The following is a 24,080-nucleotide window of genomic DNA, read 5'->3' as shown; positions in this document are numbered from 1 at the left end:
TGGAGGCTTGGGTCCCCTCTGTGTGCTGACCCTGAGGAAATACCTCCCAGATTTCACCACAGTGATGCTGGTCTCTTGTTACTTATAGCTGATTTTTCAGCCCCAGCTAACCAGCATCAATTGTCCCAGTAAAGCAAAGGTTTTACTTCAGATTTTGGTCTCTTAATCACAGCTGATTCTTCAGCCCCACCCAACCAGAACCTGCAGATTCTCAATTCAAAATATCACATGAACAGCCCTGATAGTCTCCATTTCTCTTTGAAGCTTCACAAGCCAGGCCTCCATCGTCCACAACTCTTCCAGCATAACTGTTCTAAGCTCCACAGCAACAAACTCTAAGTACACAATGGCTTTTCCAGTCCAGAGTTCCAAATGCTTCCACAATCCTCCAGCATCAGGTCTGTCACAGTAGTGCCCTACTATCTGGTACTAATTTCTGTTCTAGTTTGTTTCTCCATTGCTGTGACAAAACACTCTGACCACTACCAACTTGGGGAGGAAAGGGTTTATTTGTCTTACATCTCCCAGGTCACAGTTCATCAGGGAACCCAAGGTAGGAACACAGGGCCGGAACCTAGAAGCAGGAGCTGGAGCACAGGCCATGAAGGAACCCTGCTTACTGGCTTGCTCCCCTGGCCCCTGCTCAGCTTGCTTTCTTATGCAACACAGGCCCACCTGCCCAGGGGTGGCACCACCCACAGTGGGCTGGGCCCTCTACATCACTCGACAATCAAGAAGATGCCTGTCTTCTGTGCAGAACCTTCCAGTGGTTCCATTTCACTTGGGAGTCTTACTTTGCATCACATGGCCCTATGCATTACATAGGCACCTCTGCTCCTTCACACCTCTTTCTGATCTAGCCATACTGCCCACACCAGGCTAGCTCCCACTTCAGGATCTTTGTACTGTACTGGCTCTTCCCTTTAGCTGGGATCCTTAGTCTCCTAGATGCCCATTTTAAGTATTTGCACAAATGTCCCCTTCTGGTTCATTTTTACTTTTTTGAGATGGTGTCTCAGTATGTAGCCCAAGCTAGCCTGGAACCTCAGTCTCTCAAGTGCGCATCAAAATCACACAGACACACACACAGACACACACACACACACACACCTCTGAGACAAGGTCTTACTATGTTGCCTTGGTTGCCCTGGAACTCATTATGTAGACCAGTTTGGCTTTGAACTTGTAGGGACCCTCTTGCCTCAACCTCCCAAATGCTGGGATTACAGCTGTGCACCACCATGCTTAGCCCAAAATGTTACTTTCTTTTTAGTAAAGCTTCCTTTATCCCCTCCTTTCCCAAACTACCTCCCCAACTCCACCCTACCTGGCTTTATTTTCCTCCAGAGCAGTTATCACCATCCGACATACCCTGTAATTTACTTATTTACTATGTTCGTTGTCTAGGATATCAGCTTCACAGGGCAGGGATTTTTGTCTGCTGTGTTCACTGCTGTGTCCCCAGCTTCTAGAACAGGGACTGACACCCAGGAGGGTGCAGGATGGGGGTGGGGGAAGGGCTGGGTCTCCAAGCACTTTGACTACCAAGCCAGAGAAGCTCATCTGAAGGGGAAAGATGGATAGGACAGGGGAAAGCCTGAATACAGGGGGTGAACAGAGCCAGACCATGAAGAGAGATGGTGGAAGGGGTCTAGGATAAGGTTCCATTGCTGACCTGGGAGCTCGAGGAGCAGTGGGCTGCCCTCGCACGGGCACCAGGGAGGTCACAAAGGGAAGTCAGCAAAGACCAGACTTGAGTACCGAGGAGGCTGAACGCGATCCTGAGGGCTGGGGAGCCCTGTCTTGGTTCTGAACAGGAGTAATATGGATTTATTATGTTTTTAATTTTACTTGTTTTATTAATTTCTATTTTATGTCTATGAATGTTTTGCCTGCATGTATTTAAGTGTGCCATGTGTATGCAGTACTGGCAGAGGCCAAAAGAGGGCATTAGATCTCCTGGAACTGGAGTTATGGATGGTTGTTACTCAGCATGTGGGTGCTGGGAACAGAACCCAGGTCCTTTGCAAGAGCAGCCAGTGCTCTTAACTGCTGAGCCATCTCTCCAGCCTTAGTAATACAGATTTATGAAGATCCCTTGACAACTATGTAGGAGTGGATGAGGGCATGGGAACTCAGAAAGGAAACTGAGGCAATAATGCAGGGCAACAGGACTGGGCCAAGGTCTCCAGTGGTTTCAAGGAGGTGAGGACCCATGAGTAGAGGCTGCCTCCCCTCATCTTTACTCTTTCTGTCCTGTTCTGCAGGCTGGCCTCGGCTCCATCTTCAGGTGTGGTCCCAGGACAGTTTTGGCCGCTGCCAACTTGCCGGCTATGGCTTTTGCCATGTGCCCAGCAGCCCGGGCACTCACCAGCTGGACTGTCCCACATGGAGGCCCCTGGGCAGCTGGCAGGAGCAGCTGGCAAGGGCCTTCGTGGGTGGTGGGCCACAGCTGCTGCACGCAGACACCATCTACAGTGGAGCTGACCGATATCGCCTGCACACAGCCGCTGGTGGCACTGTGCACCTTGATATTGGCCTGCTGCTGCGCCACTTCGACCGCTATGGTGTGGAGTGCTGAGGGACCAGCCTCCAGTAGCCATCCTCCACAGTCCTGGGCCCCCTCCAGTGCAGGATGGCACAGCTGTCACGAATGTGTCCAGACTCGAGACTGTCAGGCCTGACTTCACTCAAGGCATGGCCCTTCTGTCCTTGCTAGGACACATGCCCAGGCTCTCCCTGGAGCCCCATGCTCTGTACTGCGGGGTAGTAGGTCTGTGGGTCACCGGGGTTGCTTGTCACTTGAGGGGCACTCAATAAAAGCGTGCAGGTCTCACGGGTATGGTGCCTCCCTGGACCCTCTGCAGCTGTCAGATGAGATGTCCTCTTGCCCCATCCTCCCACTGACACTCCGTCAGTCTTCTTCCTCCGCCCCTCGCCAGGACGTACTTACAGACCCTCAGTCTGTTCCAGCAGTTCACTCTCTCCAGTCGAGGCCCCCACCTCTACTCTCTCTTCTGTGACCCCAGTTTCTCATGGCGTCCCCATTCCCATTGACCCTTCACCAACCCCCCAAGCCACGGGGCACATCAATCACCCGCTTTGGTAGAGCTCCGCCGCCAGGAGGCAGCACCCGGGTGGTGGGGCGGGGCCGGGGTGCCCACCCCCTCCCCGCAGGCCCGAAGGGACCCCCCTCGGAGCCCGCCCACGCGAGATGAGGACGATGGCCCCCCCATGCCCTCCCCCTGGGGCTGCCCCCGCCCCGAGCGCGCTTCCTGGGTGGGGCCGGGGCGGCTTCAAAACCCCCGCCGCCCCAGCCGGTCCTCGCCGCCGCCGCCCTTCGCGCCCCAGGCCGTCCCCCTCCTCCTCCTCCCGCCGCGGATCTGCCAGACAGCTAGGCCCCCGGCCGGGGCAGGGGGGACGCCCCTCCGGGGCACCCCCGGCTCTGAGCCGCCCGCGGAGCCGGCCTCCGCCCCGAGCCGGTAAACCAGCCGCCGAGGAGCAGTCGGAGGCCGGAGAGTCTGAGACGGGCCGCCGCCGCCGCCACTGCGGGGAGGAGGGGAGGAGGAGCGGGAGGAGGGACGGGCTCGTTGGGAGAAGAGAAAAAAAGTTTTGAGACTTTTCCGCTGCCGCTGGGAGCCGGAGGCGCGGGGACCGCTGGCGCTGTGCTGTCCCGCGGGGACGCAGGACCTGTGGGGACTCCACCGCCCGGCTCGCCGCCGCGGACGCTCGCTCCCTGCACTGCCTGCCCCAGACCCCCCCCTATTCCGGACCAGCCCTCCGGAGCCGCAAGCCCCGCCTCCCGCGAAGACTTCACCCCAAACCTGGGGCGCACCCCCTCACGCCGCCCTCCCCCCAGCCTGCCTCCCGAGTCCCCCGCATCCCAGGACCCTCTCCCCGCCGGGAGGCTGATCGCCCTCAGACCTCCGCAGCGTCCCTATTTAAGAAGACCCGCTTTCTGGTACCAGGTCCCGCTCATTTCGACTTTTTATTCCCCCCCTCCGGTGGGATACTGAGACACCCGGTGTCAGAGCCCCACCGCGCCCCTGTTGCTTTCTCCCTGAGAGCCTCGAGTTATTCCGGAGTCTCCCTTACCTTTCCCCGGGGAGAGCCCCCCACCCCCAGCCCCTGCAGGGGCGGGGCCTCCACATCCCACCTTCGCCCGGTTCGCGCTCTCCGCGGGGCGCCGCCTCCCCCATGCCGCCCTCGGGGCTGCGGCTGCTGCCGCTGCTGCTCCCGCTACTGTGGCTACTGGTGCTGTCGCCGGGCCGGCCAGCCGCAGGGCTCTCCACCTGCAAGACCATCGATATGGAGCTGGTGAAGCGGAAGCGCATCGAGGCCATCCGTGGCCAGATCCTGTCCAAACTACGGCTCGCCAGCCCCCCGAGCCAGGGGGAGGTGCCGCCCGGCCCGCTGCCCGAGGCCGTGCTCGCCCTGTACAACAGCACCCGCGACCGGGTGGCCGGGGAGAGCGCCGACCCCGAACCCGAGCCCGAAGCGGACTACTATGCCAAAGAGGTCACCCGCGTGCTAATGGTGGAGCGCAACAACGGTGAGCTCGGAGGGGCGGGGGAGCCAGGGCCGAGCCCCCAGGGGGCGCCGGAGTGCCGGGGTCACGGGGAGGAAATTACTGGCAGAGGAAACTGGCTGGAGGAAGGGGACCCCTGGGCGGACCGGGAGGGAGGTGGTCCCGAAGAGGATGGCGCTGAGTCGCTACCCCCAGGTGACAGTGAGCAAAGTGGACCTCTTCTAGAGGGAGGACGGTAGAGTCTCCTAGGGGAGAGGAGCACTTGGGAGAGTCAGAAAAAAAAAAAAAAAAAAGGCTTTCCCTCGGGGTGCATAAAGATGCAGGGCTCCTTGGGTTTGCTTTGCAGAAAGGAGAGCAGGGTTCGGGAGAATGGAAGGAGCCCAGCATTTGGGAAAGGGAGAGACAGTGGGGGAAAGCTGACCCCAGAGCTCCGGGTCGTGAGATGTTAAGATTCAAGGACGGAAGAAAACCAGGGGAAGAGACTCCCCAGAGGTGCCAAATAAAATCTAGAGTGGGCTCACTTCCAGAAGGCGCCAGGAGCACGCGGGATTTGGTCGGGGGCACGAATTCGTGCAGAGTGTCTGTGGGATTGCAGATGATGAATACACGAGAAAGGAAACCCTGCTTGTAGGGAGCAGGAGGCTAGCGGGAGAGGAGCGGAGACCACCCCCACCCCGGAGGGTGCCGAAAATGCGCCAGGAGGTGTCACGGGTGTTTTGGAAACGGACGTGAAAGAGAGCGCACGAGCAAGCGGGCGGACCCCAGCGGAAGAAGCGAGCAGGACCCTAGGAAATCTAGAATATCGGCTCCTGGGAACTGAGTTATAGAGAGGGGAGACGGGCGTGGGAAAGGTGTCCCCCGGAGGCGGGCGCAGCCGGGATACGGTGCCATCCAGGCGTGAGCGGCCAGCGCCTGGGCAAGGAGGGAGTGGCGGAGCCCCAGGAGTCGAGTCCTAGGAGAGAGGCTGGGTAGGGGGGAGGGCGACTCTGCGAGACCAAAGTGAGAAAACGAGTCGGTAGGGGTGAGAAAGCCCCACGTGGGTGCCACGCGCGCGGGGAGGAGCCTGCGCTTCCTGAAGGGGTTAAGAGGACCCCGCAGAAGTGGACGTTGGCAGTCTGCACCCCTAGAGTCCCAGTTCCTCTTCGGGGAGGCTGGGGAAACCCCAGCGTCCGGCCGCCTCGCCCTCCTCCCTTCCCTTTCCTTCCCGTGCCCGGGAGGGGGGAGGCGGGGATCGCGCGCGGAGCCTGGGGCGAGACGAGGCAGGTCCGATCCCCGCCCTTGCCGCTGCTGCGTAGTCTCCCGCCCTCCTCACCCCAGTAATGGGCAGGGCTACTCCTGGCCCTACCCGGTCGGCGCCCACGCGGGACCCAGGCGTCCTGCGTGGGCCAGGATCCTGGGGTGTGGTGGAAGCGCCCCCCTGGGTTTTACCTTTCCTCTTAAGAGGCGGGCTTATAGGTCTCTGGCTCTTTCCTGTGCCCAGTGGCTTCTCCAGCTGATTTGACACCCTTCCGCGGCTGCCACTTACTGTGACCGCTGTTGTAGCGTCTAACATTGATATTTCTGATCATCCCTGCGACTGTTTCTCCCCCAAGCCTATGTATATCTCTCCCGGCGTGTGCCTTCCTATCTCCGTGTCTCCTTTCCCACATACCCATTCATCTGTCACTCCATCTTTCCCTCTTGCCACATCCTCAATCCTTCCTGCCCTCATTTCTCTCCTCTATCTGTTACCCCCAGCCAGGATTCTGCCCTTCCCTTGAAGTTTGCTGAGTAACAGCCTCCACCAAGAATAGGGGCCCTGGGGAGGGAGTAGGGAAGGGGGCACAGGAAGGGGTGCCGTCTGTTCCACATCAGTGTCTCCGACATCTTCTCAACCCCACTTGGAGCCCAAAGCAGTTGTCCTAGTTGATCCAGGATTCCACGCTCTTACCTCTTCATCCCCACCACCCAGACTTCGGGAGTAGGACGTTGTCTTGTGAACCGGGCTCCCCGTCCTCCAGCTGCTCTTACCTAGGAACTCACTTCATTTCTAACTGGCTCGGGGACCGATGGAAGGGAGGATGAAACTAATTACACTGATAATAGCATGGCTGGGAAGTAGCACAGGTTAAGGGTTAAGACTGCAGTCTGTGCCAGGCATAGTGGCCCACAACTGTAATCCCAGCACTGGGGAGGTAGAGGCAGGAGGATCAGTTCAAGGCAATCTTTGGGTTACCCGATAGCCTGTCTTAAAACAAAACAGGCAATCCCTTGAACCAGATGGCTTGAATCCTCTTCATGGTATTGGGAGGCCTCAGTGTCCTCATCTTTGTAAAGTATTTTGAATGACATCTGTCAAATAGCACTCTTTACCTTTCACTTTGTTTACCCCCATCCCTTTTTAAATTTTTTTTATCTATTTATTTTTATTTTATACAATGTGAATGTTACGCCTGCATGTGTTAAGTGCGCCCATGTCGTGCAGTGCCAGAGGAGGACAGAAGAGGGCATCACATTCCCTAAAATTGGAATTATAAGACAGTTGTTAGCTGCCATGTGGGTGCTGGGATTTGAACCTAAGTCTTCTGCAAGAACAACCAGTGCTCTTAACCACTGGCTGGGCCATCCCTCCAGCCCCACTTTTTTTTTTTTTTTAAATATGGTCTCTCTTGCCAAGAGTGGTGGCACACACTTTTAATTCCAGCACTTGGGAGGCAGAGGCAGGCGGATCTTTGTGAGGTTGAGGCCAGCCTGGTCTACATAGTGAGTTCCAGGACAGCTGGGGCTACAGGAAGACCCTGTCTCCAAAACAAAAAATAAAAATAAGGTCTCAATATATAACTAGGTTTTCCTCCACTAAAGATTTTCCTGGCTCATCCTCCCAAGTGCTGGGATTACAAGCTAGTGTATGGCTAGCATACACATTATTGGTGTGTGCGTGTGTGTGTGTGTGTGTGTGTGTGTGTGTGTGTACAGACTCCGTGTCACGTGCTTAACTTGCATCCTATGCCTTATTTGTACCTATAATCCTGGAATTGGATGGTCTCTTAGAGTTGAAGAGAGGAATTCACTTCTCACAGGTTATACAGTACTTCAGTAAGGAAAACCTTGATTGGGAGTCTGGGAGTGTAATGTTGCTGCTGTTTTAGAGTAACAGGAAACTGGCTCAGTGGTAGAGCACTTGCCTAGACTCCACTAATAGAAGTCTGGAGGTATGGCTCAGTCTTAGAGGTCTAGCCTGGAATCTGTCAGTGGCACCCTCTGACCTCCATGGGCATTGCATGACATGGGTGCTCTTACACACATGCAGGCAATACACTTATACACATAAACACAATGAATAAAATATTAAAAAAATATTTTTAAAAAGACAGTGGTGCTGGAGAGATGACTCAGTTCTTATCAGTGTTTTGCAGAAGACCGGGGTTTGAATCCCAGCACCCACATGGCAGCTAACAATTGTCCATAACTCCAGTTCCAGGGGATCTGAGGGCCTCTTCTGTCCTCTGCGGGCATTATGACACAGTGCACTTACCTACATGCCAACAATATACTCATACACATAAAATAAAAATGACAAAATATTTAAAAAAGAGGACATTGCAACATAAGTCAATGACTCGGGAGGCAGAGGCAGGCGGATCTCTGTGAGTTCAAGGCCAGCCTGGTCTACATTGAGTTCCAGGCCAGCTGGGGCTACAGGGAGACCTTGTCTCAAAAACACCCCCCCAAAAAAATTTTAAAAAAGACACAGTCTGGATTGCCCAACATCACACAGCTGAGAGAAAGGAGAGATACTTTCTGATCCCCGAAGCTAATGTCTATGTCTACAATCTTGTTTCGTTTTGAGACAGGGTATCTTGTAACCCAGGCTGGCCTTGACAGCTATACACTGGAGGGCAACCTGACAGGTGGTGCTTCATGGGAGAGAAGGGTGGGTAGGACTGGTCAGAGGAGAAAACAAAGGCAAAAAGAAGAAGCCCTCCCCTGAGGTCAGCCAGCTAAAATGTATCAGAGAGGAACTCCAACCTGGAGCTGTCAGCTCCAGACCCATGGGCTCAGATGTGGGTGTACCTGTCCCCCCATCCCTGTCACATACCTGATATCTTCTCCCTCTGCTCCTCCCACCTAGCAATCTATGATAAAATCAAGGACATCCCACACAGTGTGTATATGTTCTTCAATACGTCAGACCTTCGGGAAGCAGTGCCTGATCCGCTTTTGCTGTCCCGGGCAGAGCTGCGTCTGCAGAGGTTCAAGTCAAGTGTGGAGCAACACGTGGAACTGTACCAGGTGAGGCCATGAGCCTGAGAGGTGGACAGATCACCAGGATTGAGCTTGGTCAGCTGAGTGAGCTCAAAGGCTATCAGGCCAACAGTGCCAGTCCTAGAGGATAGAGAAGCAAAGAATGTTGAATCCTAGGGCCTTAAAAAACCTTTAGACTGCATCCTTTTGGCTGAATAGCTGAATCTTAGGAGCTGAGCTCTTTAAGAATGCAGAAAGAAGCCAGGCGTGGTGGCTCAGGCCTTTAATCCCAGCACTTGGGAGGCAGAGGCAGGTGGATCTCTGTGAATTCAAGACCAGCCCGGTCTACATAGTGAGTTCCAGGTCAGCTGGAGCTACACGGAGACCCTGTCTCAAAAAAAAAAAAAAAAGAATGCAGAAAGAAAGCCAGGTGTGGTGGCTCAAGTCTTTAATCCTAGCACTAGGGAGGCAGAGGCAGGAGGATCTCTGAGATCAAGGCCAGCCTGGTCTACATAACCTGTCTTCAAAAACAAAAACAAAGAATGGAATGGAATTCTGTGGTAGTGTACTTGCTTAGAATCCCCCCAGTGAGGGGCTGGGGTGTGGCTCAGTGGTAGGGCACCTGCCTAGAATCTATCAGTGAGAGGCTGGGGGCATGGCTCAGTGATAGAGCACCTGCTTAGAATCCCCCAATGAGGGGCTGGGGTGTGGCTCAGTGATAGAGCACCTGCTTAGAATCCCCCAGTGAGGGACTGGGGTGTGGCTCAGTGATAGAGCACCTGCTTAGAATCCTCCAGTGAGGGGCTGGGGTGTGGCTCAGTAGTAGAGCCCCTGCCTAGAATCCCCCAGTGAGGGGCTGGGGTGTGGCTTAGTGGTAGAGTACCTGCCTAGAATCCCCCAGTGAGGGGGCTGAGGGCATGGCTCAGGGGTAGAGCACCTGCCTAATCCACCAATGAGAGCCTGGGGGTGTGGCTCAGTGGTAGAATACTTGGTAGCCTGAGTGAGGCACTAGATGGAATCTTTATCTTATCTTTAGATGGAGGCTAAGGATGGAATCCTTAGCACATGAAAGAAAATAAACCAAACAAAACAGAGAGGGAAAGAAGAAAAGGAGGATGGAAGGAAGGAAGAAAGGAAGGAAGGAAGGAAGAAGAAAGGAAAGTTGGGATTTTCAGCTGCCTGTGGGAGTGCATACTTGTTATCCCAACACTTAGGAGATGGAGGCACGAATATCAGGAGTTTGAAGCCAGCCTGGGCTACATGGGATCTTGTCTTGAGAAAAAAAGAGGACTGGGTGTGGTGGTGAATCCTTTGATTCCAGCATTCAGGAGGCAGAGGCAGGCTGCTCTCTGTGAGTTCAAGACCAGCCTGGTCTCTATAGTGAAGTTCCAGACCAGCCAGGGAAACATAGTGAGATCCTGTCTCAAAACAAACAAAAACAAAACAAAAAAGAAAGTCAGAATCTCTAAAAAGGTCAGGGGTCCAGAAGCCCTCTGTCCAACGTGGTTACCAGTAGTTAACAGTTTACTTGATTAAAATTTAAATTGAGGGGCTGGGGATGTATCTCAGTTGATAAAGTGCTTGCCTAGTGTGCATGAAAACCTGGGTTTGGTCCCAGCACAGCATAAACCACGACATGAGAGGTGGAAGCAGAAGTTCAAGGATTATATAGTGAGTTCTGGGCCAACCTGGGCTACATGAGAGTCTATCTCAAAAATTCTTTTTAATTGAGCCATATGTGGTGGTACATACCTGTTGTTCAAGCTTCTCAAGATGATTTCTTGAAACCAAGCATTCAAGTCCAGCCTGGGCAATATAGTAAGACCTTGTCTCAGACCAAGAAATTATTTCAAATGCTCTATAATCTCTTGGTCAGCAGCTGCTACTTTGGACTTCAAAAATAACATTTTCATGGGGCTGGAGAGATGGCTCAGCAGTTAAGAGCACTGGCTGCTCTTGCCAAGGACCCTAGTTTGGTTCCTAGCCACATCCACATGGCCACTAACAACAGTCCGTAACTCCAATTCCAGGGAATTTGACACCATCTTCTGGCCGCCATGAATATTGCATGCACATGGCACACTTAAATACATGCATGTAAAACATACACATAAAATAAAAAGAAATAAAATTTAAAAATAACACTTTCAGAATGCTCTTTAGGACTGCACTGTATACACATGCACATGTTCATGCAAACACGTAATAATAATGGTAAATAAATAACAATTTTAAAATTTAAATAAATAAGTGGCTGGAGAGATGGCTCAGCGGTTAAGAGCACCTGCTGCCCTTGTGGAAGACCCAGCACCCACATAGTGGCTAACAATCGTCCATAACTCCAGTTCCAGGGGATCCAACACCCTCTTCTGACCTCTGTGGGCATTGCACAACACAGGTGCACTTACATACATATAGGCAATACACATATTCATACACATAAGTAAAAATAATAAATGAAATTTTTTTTTTGGTATTTTTGAGATCGGGTCTCCCTGTAGCCCCAGCTAGCCTGGATTAGCTATGGAGACCAGGCTGGCTTCGAACTCACAGAGATCCGCCTGCCTCTGCCTTTAGAGTGCTGGGATTAAAGGCGTGCGCCACCATGCCTGGCCAATAAAAGAAATATTTTTTTTAATTTAAATTAATAATTAAGTTACCACTTTGTTAAGGCGGGATGTCAAAACTGCTGAACTATATGCTCAGAAGACCTTGGCATGTGAACAGCAGCTGCTTGGCATTGTGGCCTGTCCCAGATGCTAGGGCCCAGCATTCTACCATGGAATAAACTAAGGCCTTTAAGATGGGAAAAGTACCCATGGCCTACAGGGAATCTGAGGTAGAGGCTGAGGTGCTCCATGGTACTTTGACCACAGCTTGGGGCTCATTCTCCATCTGTTCTCTCCTCTTTGGGGCTATGGTTGAGAGTGGAGCCTGAAGAGCCCGTAGCATGGTGTGAGAGGCCAGTGTCTCGGGATTGTCTGGAAGCTGGTTTGTGGGAGTAGGTAGAGTCAGGGTGCAGTCAGTGTACCTGGGGGCATGATGGCCGCTCCCCATTCCTCTTTGCTTTATTTATTTCCATTCAGAGATACAGCAATAATTCATGGCGCTACCTCAGCAACCGGCTGCTGACTCCCACAGATACGCCCGAGTGGTTGTCTTTTGATGTCACTGGAGTCGTACGGCAGTGGCTGAGCCAAGGAGGTGAGATTGCTTGCCCATGCCCACCCTCAACTTCTCAGTAGTTTCAGGCCTATTGTTTGTCCTGATATCACCCTGCTTAGCACTCTTCACGTGATCTTGATGCCAAAGAGATGCCCTTGTGATGGATTGATGGATTCATCTATGGTTTGTCCATTTCCTGAACTAGGCTTTCTGCCTCCCCACTCCCCAGTGCCCAAAGGGCCCCATGCTTGCTCTCAAGAGCTCATGGTCCCTCAGATAAAGGAGGAACTGACTTGTAGCTAGGTGATGATGACCTAGATTGGGCAGGGCTGGAAGGGAGCACACAGGAGGTACCTGATTCTGCCTGGACACAAGTTAGGCTTCCTGGAGGAGGGGACAGCTGAGGTGATGTGTGAGAGATGAGGAGAACCAGCCAGGAAAAGAAGGATGTGTAAAAGTATCCTGTGCCAGCCCAGTTGTGGTGGTGCAAGCCTTTAGTCCCAGCCCTCGGGAGGCAGAGACAGGTAGGTCTTTGTGAGTTCAAGGCCAGCCTGGTCTACATAAGTGAATTCCAGGCCAGCTAGGGCTACAGGAGACCTTGTTCAAAAAGACCAAAATGAAAGAAAGAACTGTCTTCCCTGCTCCTAAGACCACAGAACCTGTATCTCAGGTCTTATCCTCTCGCTCTTACGTTGGTTCAGTAAATGCCACGGATTTCTGCTGTGCCTGGCCCTGTGCTGGGTACCGTGAGGGACACAGTCAAAACCAAGCCCAAGCTGGACTCTGCTCTCACATGGTCTTTCTGGACATCAAGGTCTTGTCAAAGCCTTAGCAGACTCTAATGACATAGTATGATCAAGGCCAGAAGAGGAGACCTACAGAGGGGGCAGGGTTGGAGTGAGGGAAGCCCAGAGCCCTGTGTAATCCCAGAGGAGGCATCCAAGCCTGTTTAGGGTCCAAGAGGGCTTCCTGGGTGAGGTGAGTGTGTGGAGACTCATGGGATATAGTATAGCCAGATAGGTTACAGGAGTGGAGCAGGTGGGCACCAGGAAGGGTGTCCCAGGCCACTGCAAAAGGGCCTAGAGGATCTCTTCTGTCTTAGTGGATGCTGAGTCCAAAGCACCCAATGCAAGGTCTGGTATAAAATAGGAGCTTAGAAAGTATCGTGTATGGTGCTGGAGAGATGATTCAGCAGTTAAAAGCACTGACTGCTCTTCCAGAGGACCCAGAATTGGTTCCCAGGACCCACATAGCAGCTAAAAACCATCCTTAACTCTGATGCCCTCTTCTGGCCTCTTTGGGCATTGCACATGTGGTGCACTTACATAAATGCAGGCAAAACACTCATACACATAAAATAAAAATAAGGGGCTGGAGAGATGGCCCGGCAGTTGAGAGCACTGGCTGCTCTTGCAAAAGATAATGGTTTGAGTCCCAGCACCCACATGGTGGCTAACAACCATTGGTTAACTCCAGTTTCATGGAAATCCAACACCCTCTTCTGACCTCCTAAATTGCTTGGATCAGTTTTTCTATCACAGCTACAGAAAAGTGACTGATACAATGGGGGAGAGGTGCTTGCTGACTTTGTGCCTCCCTGCCTTATACTGTCTTTAATCATGAAAATGGAATAAAGGGTAGCATTTCATTTTTAAAAAATATTTTATTTTTATTTTATGTGTATGCATGTATTACCTGCATGTAGGCAAGTGCACCTGTGTCATGCAATGCCCGCAGAGGACAGAAGAGGCTGTTGGAGCCCCTGGAACTGGTTACAGACAGTTGTTAGCTGCCATGTGGGTACTGGGATTCGAACCCAGGTCTTCTGCAAAAACAGCCAGTGTTCTTAACTGCTGAGCCATCTCTCCAGCCCCTCAAAACAAATTTTAAATAAAAGAATCATGTGTGTCCACTCAAGAAACATCTCCCTTGGGGCAGTGAGGTTGCTCAGTGGATAAGGTACCTGCAACCAGGCTTTATGACCTGAGGTTTTGGGGTTTGGTTTTTTTTTTTTTTTGATATTTTTGAGACAGGGTCTCCCTGTATCCTAGACCCGGCTGGCCTTGAACTCACAGAGAGCAGCCTGCCTCTGCCTCCAGAGAATTGGAATTAAAGACTTGCATAATCATGCCCAGTGATGATCTGAATTTGATCCCCAGGCTCCACATGATGGAAGGAGAGAACTAACTCCCACAAGTTGTCCTCTGACCTTTACGTGCATGACTTGGTCCATACGCCCCTATACACATGAAAACACATAAAATAAATAAAAATTAAAAAAATTTAGGCCAGGGGTAGCGGCACATGCCTTTAATCTCAGCATTCTGCAGGCAGAGGTAAGCAGATCTCTGCGAGATTGAGGCCAGCCTGGTCTATATAGAAAGTTCTAGGCCAGCTGGGGCTACAGGGAGACACTGTTTTCAAAGAATTTTGGACAAAGATGTAACTTATTATTTTAAAAATATTTTATTATTTTGATTTTATGTATATGAGTGTATTGCTTGCATGTATGTAAGTGCATCTGTGTTGTGCAGTGCCCTCAGAGATCAGAAGAGGACATTGGATCCTGGAACTGGAGTGGATGCTTGTTAGCTACCATGTAGATGCTGGGAACCAAACCCGGGTCCTCTGTAAGAGCAGACAGTGCTCTTGACCACTAAGCCATCTCTCCAGCCCCAGCAATTTACTATTAAAAGAAAGAAATGAACATCTCCCACATGCAGGGTGGGAGAGTATGCGGACTTAGGTTTGTACCGTGCCTTGCCTTTGACTACCTGTGTGGCCTTGACAAGTCACTTCCTTTTGGTGTGCTCAGCTTCCTGGTCTGTAAAATGGGAGAGTTTGAGGATTAAAGGGCCACTCGGTTTAGATGAGGGTCTGGCACTGGAAGGGAACCATACTGACCGTTATACCACCTTTACAGCTATGTAGCATTAGCAGAGCAGATGTTGATTTTTGTGGCTGAGGGCCAGGCTTTATGGGGTACAAGGAAAACAAGAATCCAAGTCAGACTTGATGTGATAATCCCAGCACTTGGGAAGTAGAGGCTGAAGGGAAAACAGGAGTTCAGGTTCACTGTTGGTTACACAGTGAAATTTGAGGTCAGCCTGGACTACAGGAGACCCACCCCCATCTGCAACAAAAGAAAAAAGAGAACTGGGGAGATGGTTCAGTGGGTAAGAGTACGTGCTCTGCAATCATGAGGCCCTGAGTTCAAATCTCGAGCACCCGTATAAAAAGCCAGGCATGGTAGCCCTAGCTTACTAGTGGAGGCTGTCTCCACTCTATTGTGTGGAAACAGGTGCACTCACAGACTCGATGGCTGGCTAGCCTGGCTGTCATGCTGCGCTCCAGTTCAGAGACATGTTGTCTCAAGTCCAGGAGACGGAGAATAATACAGGAGGATACCTGACATCACACTCTGACCTCTGTATGTGTGTGCAAGCTCACAGCCATGTGCATGTACTGTACAGAGATCTATGTAATTCTAGTTTGAAAAAAGAAAGAAAAGTAAAAACGGATCCCTGCATCGTGAGTGCTGTTCTCCTGAGAACAATGAAAGAAATGAAGAGCCAAACACAAATGTCAGAGCCAGAGAATATAATAAAGATATGTCAGTGGGAGAGGGGTAGACATGCTATGGGGCCTGTCTCAGGAGGTGATGTTTGACCTGACCCCTGAATAAACGGGAATTGATTAAGAGCAAGGAGTGAGGTGTGTGGGCAGGATGGAGCCCTGGGGTTGCTTCCTTCTGGCCTCTTCCTTCGGGCTGGGTGAGCAATACACTTAGACCAGCCTCCCGCTCCCACAGATGGAATACAGGGATTCCGCTTCAGTGCCCACTGCTCTTGTGACAGCAAAGATAACGTGCTCCATGTGGAAATCAACGGTGAGCCAACTTCCCTGGCCCAACCCCATGCTTGGCAATGTCTGTGTGCATGTGCATGAGTGTGTGTGTCTGTGTGTGTGTGAGTGTGTGTGTGAGTTAGTGTGAGTTTGTGTGTGTGTGTGTGTGTGTGTGTGAGTGTGTGTGTGTATCTTTCACCTCAACACCCAAACCCAAGCAGGGATCAGTCCCAAACGCCGAGGTGACCTGGGTACCATTCATGACATGAACCGGCCCTTCCTGCTCCTCATGGCCACCCCACTGGAGAGGGCCCAGCACCTGCACAGCTCCAGGAACCGCCGAGCCCTGGACACCAACTACTGCTTCAGGTGAGCTTCCTACCTTCGACTGAGGCTGCGCAGGCTGGCAGCTTGATTGCTGTTCGTGGATTAGGTGCTCCACCATATATGCCTGGCTGGTGCTCTGTTAGCCTGAAGGGCTTGGAGACAAGTTCCTGATTCTAGATTGCTGGGGTGTGGGCAGTTGAGTGTCCTGTAGTGTGGGCATGTGGTTGCTTTCTTGATGGAGCATTGGAATCAGAGAATACAAGAATGTTGGACATGAGAGCTGGAATTTAGTATTGGAAGGTTGTCTTGTTGGGATTCTTAAACTGTTGGCAGCTGGGATTCTAGAATGTTGGGATTCAGTGTTAGCAATGGAAATGGAGAGGGTTGGACTGAAGAAAGGGAGAGTGTTGGAATTTGGGCTCAGAATCAGAAGGTTATCATGTTGGTTTCTCATGCCTGGCAGACTGTGGCCTCCCAATGTTGGCAGATGAGAGTGGTGAATATTGGGTATAGAATGGGATCCAGTGTGCAGACATTAGTGTGCAGAGGGTGGAGGTGGAGAAAGCCAGAATGTGAATATTCAATGGGGCGGAATGCTTGGATCTTGGAATGCTCTGATCTTAGGAAGTGGGAGGTGGAACCTCCTGCAGGGGCTGGTGGGCTCAAATGTGGAATGTTGGAAGCGGTATTGAAATATGGGCATCCAAGCCAGGCATGGTGGCAGACACTTTTAATCCCAGTACTTTGGAGGCAGAGGCAGGCAAATCTCTGTGAGCTTGAGGCCAGACTGGTCTACAGAGTGATATTCAGGCCAGGTGGGGCTATAGGGAAACCTAGTATCAATAAATAAATAAATAAATAAATAAATAAATAAATAAATACAGGAATCCAAGGTGCCAAGATCCTCAAGAGTTGGAAAGTGGAGATCCTAGAATGTTGGGAGTACTGTCACAGTGGGAGACTCTGTTTAGATTTTTTATGCTATTTTGTTTATCTTGGGTGTGTGATTATAACTGTGACTCAGTATACATGTGATGGTCAGGGGACAACTTGCAGGAGCTGATTCTTTCCTTCTACCATGTGGGTACCAGAGATGGATCTCAGGTTGTCAGGCTTGACAGCAAGTACCTTTCCCTGCCAAGCCATCTCCCCCACCTTTGTTGTTTTGAGACAGGGCTTTACCCTGTAGCTAAGGCTGCCTTGAATTCTCTGTGCTGGGATAACTGATACACACTACCACACCTAATTCTAGAATGGTACGCTCCCCCACCTTTGTTGTTTTGAGACAGGGCTTTACCCTGCAGGGGTAAATTTGCCTTGAATTCTCTGTGCTGGGATAACCAATACACACTACCACACCTAGTTCTAGAATGGTATGCTCATGCAAAGCTGCAACATTGGAGATGGAGAGAGTTGAAATGTTAGTTTTTTGGGTTTTTGTTTTTTGTTTTTTGTTTTGGTCTTTTTGAGAAAGGGTCTCCCTGTAGCCCCAGCTGACCTGGAACTCACTATGTAGACCAGGCTAGACTGGACTTGAACTCACAGAGATCCGCCTGCTTCTGCCTCCCGAGTGCTGGGACCATCACTATGTAGACCAGGCTAGACTGGACTTGAACTTACAGAGATCCGCCTGCTTCTGCCTCCCGAGTGCTGGGACCAAAGGTGTGGGCCACCACACCCAGCTGAATCACTGTTAATTTTTTTACCGGGTAGTTTGATGTTGTTGGTGCTTTGATGATACTAGAGAGGGAACCCACCTCACACATGGTGGGGAAGCACTCTACCACTGAGCCACACCCCTACCCGTTGGTGAGTTCTAGGCAATGACTCTACTACTGAGCCACACCCTCAGTTCCTCATTGGGGGATTCCAGGCAGGTGCTGTACCGATGAGCATACTGAATTATACCTCCATATCATGCTTAGGCTTTAAAATATTTTTCATTTTCTTAGAGAAGTTTTATGTAGAAACTAAATGAGTTAAAAGAATACAGTGGTAGGAAGTAGGTTGAATGAAATTAGCCATGAATTGGCAACTGTTGATGCTGATACTTGTGAGAGTGTGAGGTGTCCATGAACCAGTTGAACATCCTTAATTCAAAAATCCAAAATCTAGCCTGGCATGGTGCCAAGCAGTGGGAAAGTAGAGGTAGGAGGGTCAGGAGTTCAAAGTCATCCTTAGTTATATAGTGAGTTTGAAAAAGCCTGAGCTACATGAATCTGTCTCAAAGATAAGGGAGGGGGCTGGGGAGATGGCTCAGTGGTTAAGAGCCCTGACTGTTCTTGCAGAAGATACGGGTTTGAATTCCAGCACCCACGTGGTGGCTAACAACCATCTGTAAATCCAGTTCCAGAGGATCCGATGCCTTTTTCTGACCTTCTTGGGCTTTGCAAGACACAGGTGCACATACATGCAGGCATACTACTCATACATATAAAATGAAAATGAACTATAAAAAATTTAAAAAAGGAGCCGGGGAAGGTGTTTAACCTATGGTAGAGCCTACCCAAATATCCCTAAATCCCCAAAAGGTCTGAAATCCGAAAATTTCTTTTAGTCCTAAGCATTTCAGAGAAAGGATTTCAATTTATTTATTTATTTATTTATTTATTTATTATTTATTTCTACAAGTGTTTTGATGGCCTGTAAGTTTACTGGTTTGTGAGTAATGCCTTCGCAGACCATAAATGGATGACACATTCCCCGAGGGTGTTGGATCCCCTGGGACTGGAGTTATGTACAGTTGTTAGCTGCCATGTGGGTGCTGGGATTTGAACCTGGGTCTTCTGCAAGAACAACCAGTGTTCTTAACCGCTGAGCCATCTCTCCAGCCCTGGGATTTCAATTTATAAAGTCATACTCTGGTTCAGTGTATGTTGGAAACTTGCCAGAAGTAAAGTTGTTTTTGTGTCAGCTCACCAGCTCAAACAGCACCTCTCTCTGCTGAGGTCCTGGGCCTTCCCTGGGTCCCCAGCTAGATCCCTTCACAGATTAGACTCTGCTGGGTCTTCACAGGCCGGGCAGAGGAGGTTTGTAAAGGAAAGAGCTGTTCTAGGCCCAGGTCTGGCTTGAAGTAGGCCTGAATGTGTCCTGGACAAGAAAGATGGGAGTGTCAGAGTCACCTGGAGGGCTTGTTCAATACCCCTGCCATCTCCTCATCACCTCTCCTCATCAGCTGTGTTAGTGCTTGTCGAATCTCCTGCCAGAGACGGTCCCTGTGTGTGGCATGCTTGTGTATATATCCACAGATTTTTATTTTTTTTCCAGTGGTGGTAGTAGTTTGAGATAGGATCTCCCTACAGAGCCCTGTCTGGCTTTGAACTTGCTACATAGACCAGGCTGGCCTCAAACTTGGAACAGTCCTCCTGCTTCTGTTTATCAAATGCTGGGATTACAGGTGTACACAGCTGGATGTGGTTCACATGTTCTTTGTTCATTTTGCTCAAATTTTAGTCTTTTGTGGGGGGGTGTCATGAGGAGGAACCTGAATTTTCTTTCTTTCAGTTATTTTGTTCTGAGAATCTGGAAAATTCAATAAACATCACCCATCACAGTACTGTACATTAAAAATTCACTGTAAGCATTTTAATACATGTCCTGCCAGTCTTTACGTGTGACAGATTTTGGGTTATTCTATTCCTATGCCTTTGCATCCTGAGGTTAGCATCTGTCTTGAACATGGACACTAAAGTGCTCTTTCTGGCTCCATAGTGAATTCTAGGCCAACCTAAGCTACTGATTAAGAACGTATCTCAACCCTCCTCTTCCCCATGGTGCAGGATAAGGTGAATGCCTGTAATCTCAGCACTTGGGAGGCTAAGGCAGGATTATCAAGGCCAGCCTGGGTGACATAGCAAGACCCAGTCTTTAAAAAACAAGGGCTGTCAGGGCTGGAGAGATGGCTCAGCAGTTAAGAACATCTGACTACTCTTGCAGTGGACTCAGATTTGGTTCCCAGCACTCACATAGTAGCGAACATCCATTGGTAACTTCAGTTCCAGGGAATCCAATACCCTCTTCTGGCCTCCTCAGGCATTGCATGTACTTACAGACAAGAAGGCAAAACACTCATGCACATAAAATAAATAAATAAATAAAAATTTTTTAAAAGGTTGGGATGTAACTGAGTGGTAGACCTCTTGCCTAGTGTCTGTGGCACACAGACTACCACATTCCATTCAGGAACATGGGGGCTGGGCCTGGCTGGGAGGACTAGCCTTGGCAACGAAGCCTAGGAAATCTTTAGGCCAGAAGAGTAGAGTCTTACATACGATTCTTCTCCAATGTATGTCTTTAAAGTATGACATGTTGCTGGGCCTGGTGGTACATGCCAGCAATCTTAGCACTAAGAAGACTAGGAATGAGGGTCATTGTGACTTCAAGACCTGTCTGGGCTATATAGTGAGACCCTATCTCAAAATGTAATATATTTATCAGTTAATTCATACACCCAGCATTTGCCAATTACCTGTACGTTGGCAGTTTCCTGTAGTGAGAGGGAGACAGATAATCAGTCTAATAAAATAACAGGTAATGATATGCCCTGAAAAGGAAAGCAAATCCAGGAAGGGGCTAGAAAGAAATGGATATTGAGGGGTTGGAGAGATGGCTGGCTCAGCGGTTAAGAGCACTGACTGTTCTTGCAGAGGACCTGGGTTCGATTCCCAGCACCACATGGCAGCTACGAACCGTCCTTAAATCCGGGTCCATGGGAATCCGACGCCCTCTTCTGACCTCTGTGGCATTGCACGACACGGGTGCACTCACATACATGCAGGCAATACACTAGTACACATAAAATAAAAATATTAAATAAAACATATTAAAAGAAAAAGAAATGGATATTGGAAACCAGGTGTGGTGGTGTTCACCCAGGATCCCAGTACTTGGGAGGCAGAGGCAGAGGCAAGATGATCAGGAGTTAAGAGTAGCCTGGGCTTTATAGGGAACTGGATTCCAACCTGGGCTACATCAGACTGGGCTATCTCCAAAAACCCAAAACAAGGCCGGGTATGGTGGTACACGTCTGTAATCCTAGCACTTGGGAGGCAGAGGCAGGCAGATTTCTGAGTTGGAGCCCAGCCTGGTCTGGATAATGAGTTCCAGACCAGCTGGGGCTACATAGTGAGATACTGTCTCAAGAAGCAATAAGCAAGTAAGCAAAAAAAGAAATATTGGGGACTACTTCTTATTCTTATTCTGATTAAAATTGGCTTTTTAAATTATTTTTATTTTATGTGTACAAGTGTATTTCCTGCATGTATGTGAGTGCATCCATGTCGTGCAGTGCCGCGGAGGTCAGGCGCATGCCTTTAATCCCAGCACTTGGGAGGCAGAGGCAGGCGGATCTCTGTGAGTTCAAGGTCAGCCTGGGTCTACATAGTGAGTTCCAGGACAGCTGGGCCTACAGGGAGACCCTGTCTCAAAAAGAACAACAACAAAAAAAGATTTGTAGATGTACCATCCTCAATATATTTTGTTGTTGTTTTTTTAGTCTTGCTGGCTTGGAACTCACTGTGTACACCAGGCTGACCTTAATCTCACAGAGATCCCTCTGCCTCCCAAGTGCTGGGATTAAAGATGTGCGCCACCATGCCCGGCTATTATTATTTTTTTATCTTTTTGAGACAGAGTCTCCCTGTAGCCCCAGCTGGCCTGGACTCACTATGTAGACCAGGCTGGCCTTGAACTCACAGAGATCTGCCTGCCTCTGCCTCCCAAGTGCTGAGATTAAAGGCATGTTCCACTGTGCCTGGCCTTTAAAATTGTTTTATTATGGAAATTACAAATGTAGACAAACACAACAGAGATAATACAGTGTACTTTTCTGAACCCTCACTAGGCTTCAACCACTATCAGGATTTTGACCAACTTCAAATATAGTTTATATTTTCTTGTAATAACTTCAGTGCCACATGGCCCAGAATGGAATTTAAGCGTCATTTAGGTGGACGGTTTGGATTGGTAGTTCAGGAAGCCCTGCCTGAGATGACTGTGTACATTTGTGTAACTGATACTTGTAGAGCATCTGCTGCCTTTGGGGCACTATTTTAGGAATTAAGGCTCTCAGAGTGATGGATATTTGAACCAAGCTTTAAATGAAGTCAAGGAACCAGCCAGAGTGGGTATCTATGGGAGGCACAATCCAGGAAAGCAAATAGCATGTGCACAAGCCCTGAAGTAAGACTAATTTTTTTGTTACTCTGGTTTTTTTTTTTTTTTTTTTTTTTGAGACATTATCTCTCTGTAGCCCCAGCTGGCCTGGAAATTGCTATGTAGACCAGGCTGGCCTCAAATTTACAGAAATCAGCCTGCCTCTGCCTCCCAAGTGCTGGGATTAAAGGCATGTACCCCCCATGCCTTGTCTGTTTTGGCTTTTGGAGAGGGGGGTTTTTGTGTAGCTCAGGCTTGAACTCACTGTGTTTCTGAGGATGACCCTGAACTCCTCATCTGCCTGCCTCTACCTCCAAAATTCTGGGATTACAAGTGTGTGTGGTCCAATGCCAGGCTAGGACTGTGTCTGGGGACCAGAGAGGAAGGCAATGTGGCCGGCCGAGAGGGCTCAGGTGAGAGAGGAAGCTGAGGCAGGCCAGATCTGGTTAACACAGGCTCATAGTGATAACAGGCATTTGCTGTGACTGGACTGGAGTAGGGTCTGGAGCCAGGTCTGGGCTGGGCCTGGAGCCACGTCTGGAGCCAGGTCTGGAGCAGAGGAGTGATGTAAAAAGCTACAGCAGATGGCTCCAGAAGGCAGAGATCTGTTTTGTTTGTACCAGTTGTACTCAGAGCAGCACACAGTAGTAGCTCAGTAAACATTTGTTGTACAAATAGGACATGTCAGCACATGTGGTGCTGTGTGATTACTTTTCTGTGCTCAGTGTGTGGATGGGCCATGGTTTATTCTGCCCTCCCCTGTGAGTACTCCTGGGGCTTCTTGGTGGCTTGTGAGCCCTGCAGATGTTTATCACTGCTTCACACAGTGCTTGACTGCAGGAAGTGCTTCATCCGTGGCTGTGATCACTGCTGTTCCTGTTGTGGTTTTTACAGGGGTGCTGGGGAGATCGAGGTGGAGATGAGGCTGGGGGCAGCCCAGTGTGTGGCACACACAGGCCAGGAGGGGCAATGTGGCTGCCCTTCTGCTGACCTGCTTTCCTCCTACCCACAGTTCCACAGAGAAGAATTGCTGTGTGCGGCAGCTCTACATTGACTTTCGAAAGGACCTGGGCTGGAAATGGATCCATGAGCCCAAGGGCTACCATGCCAACTTCTGTCTGGGGCCCTGTCCTTACATTTGGAGCCTGGACACTCAGTACAGCAAGGTTTGGCTGACCACGGGGGGGGGGGGCAGCAGGAAGCGGAGACTTGGGGAGTGGGCAGGGAGAGAAAGAGAGGTCAAGATCAATGGTGAGTTCACAGGCTAGGGAGAAAGAGACACCAACAGGCAGAGATGGGCAGACAGAGATAAGGAGAGACAGAGAGAGATAAGAATTGGAGAGCTGGGGAGGCAGAAGCAGGCAGATCTCTGTGAGTTCAAGGCCAGCCAGTGAGTTCTAGGTTAGCTGGGGCTACAGGGAGACCCTGTCTCAAAAAGACCAAAAAAAAAAAAAAAAAAGAAAGAAAGAAAGAAAAGAATTGGAGAGATGGGAATAGACATAGATGGAGAGAGAGGGAGAAACAGAAAGACGGGGCAGGGATGGGAGAGAGAGAGACACACACACACACACAGACAGAGACACAGAGAGACATGGTTGGGGAGAGGCTGGTGAGCCCTGGCCGCCGCCCTGACCAGCCTGCCCACCTGCTTCGCAGGTCCTGGCTCTCTACAACCAGCACAACCCCGGGGCGTCGGCGTCGCCGTGCTGCGTGCCGCAGGCGCTGGAGCCGTTGCCCATAGTGTACTACGTGGGCCGCAAGCCCAAGGTGGAGCAGCTGTCCAACATGATCGTGCGCTCCTGCAAGTGCAGCTGAGGCCCCGCCCCCAGCCCTTCCC

General features: G+C 50.4%; 2 protein-coding genes across 3 annotated transcripts in view; both read left to right on the top strand.

Annotated features, from left to right (window-relative positions):
- The window catches only part of B9d2 (B9 domain containing 2), a 9,576-nt gene extending 6,717 nt beyond the window's left edge, over window positions 1-2,859 (top strand). For both annotated transcript variants that reach the window (XM_008854995.3, XM_008854994.3), the window contains exon 4: window positions 2,268-2,859. In XM_008854995.3, coding sequence (XP_008853217.1) covers window positions 2,268-2,581 — 314 coding nt within the window. In that variant the 3' untranslated portion in view covers window positions 2,582-2,859. The remainder of the gene's footprint in view (window positions 1-2,267) is intronic.
- A 442-nt stretch (window positions 2,860-3,301) lies between these two features.
- Tgfb1 (transforming growth factor beta 1) overlaps window positions 3,302-24,080 on the top strand; it is a 20,908-nt gene continuing 129 nt past the window's right edge. Inside the window, exons 1-7 of the mRNA XM_008854993.2 lie at window positions 3,302-4,552; window positions 8,640-8,800; window positions 11,839-11,956; window positions 15,729-15,806; window positions 15,985-16,132; window positions 23,256-23,409; window positions 23,900-24,080. The exon at window positions 23,900-24,080 is cut by the window's right edge and continues 129 nt beyond it. Coding sequence (XP_008853215.1) covers window positions 4,198-4,552; window positions 8,640-8,800; window positions 11,839-11,956; window positions 15,729-15,806; window positions 15,985-16,132; window positions 23,256-23,409; window positions 23,900-24,058 — 1,173 coding nt within the window. The 5' untranslated portion in view covers window positions 3,302-4,197 and the 3' untranslated portion in view covers window positions 24,059-24,080. The remainder of the gene's footprint in view (window positions 4,553-8,639; window positions 8,801-11,838; window positions 11,957-15,728; window positions 15,807-15,984; window positions 16,133-23,255; window positions 23,410-23,899) is intronic.

Source organism: Nannospalax galili, unplaced genomic scaffold (assembly GCF_000622305.1).
Source record: "Nannospalax galili isolate Female #2095 unplaced genomic scaffold, S.galili_v1.0 scaffold1687, whole genome shotgun sequence".
Taxonomy (NCBI): Eukaryota; Metazoa; Chordata; class Mammalia; order Rodentia; family Spalacidae; genus Nannospalax; species Nannospalax galili.
This window is presented reverse-complemented; position numbering and strand designations above follow the sequence as displayed.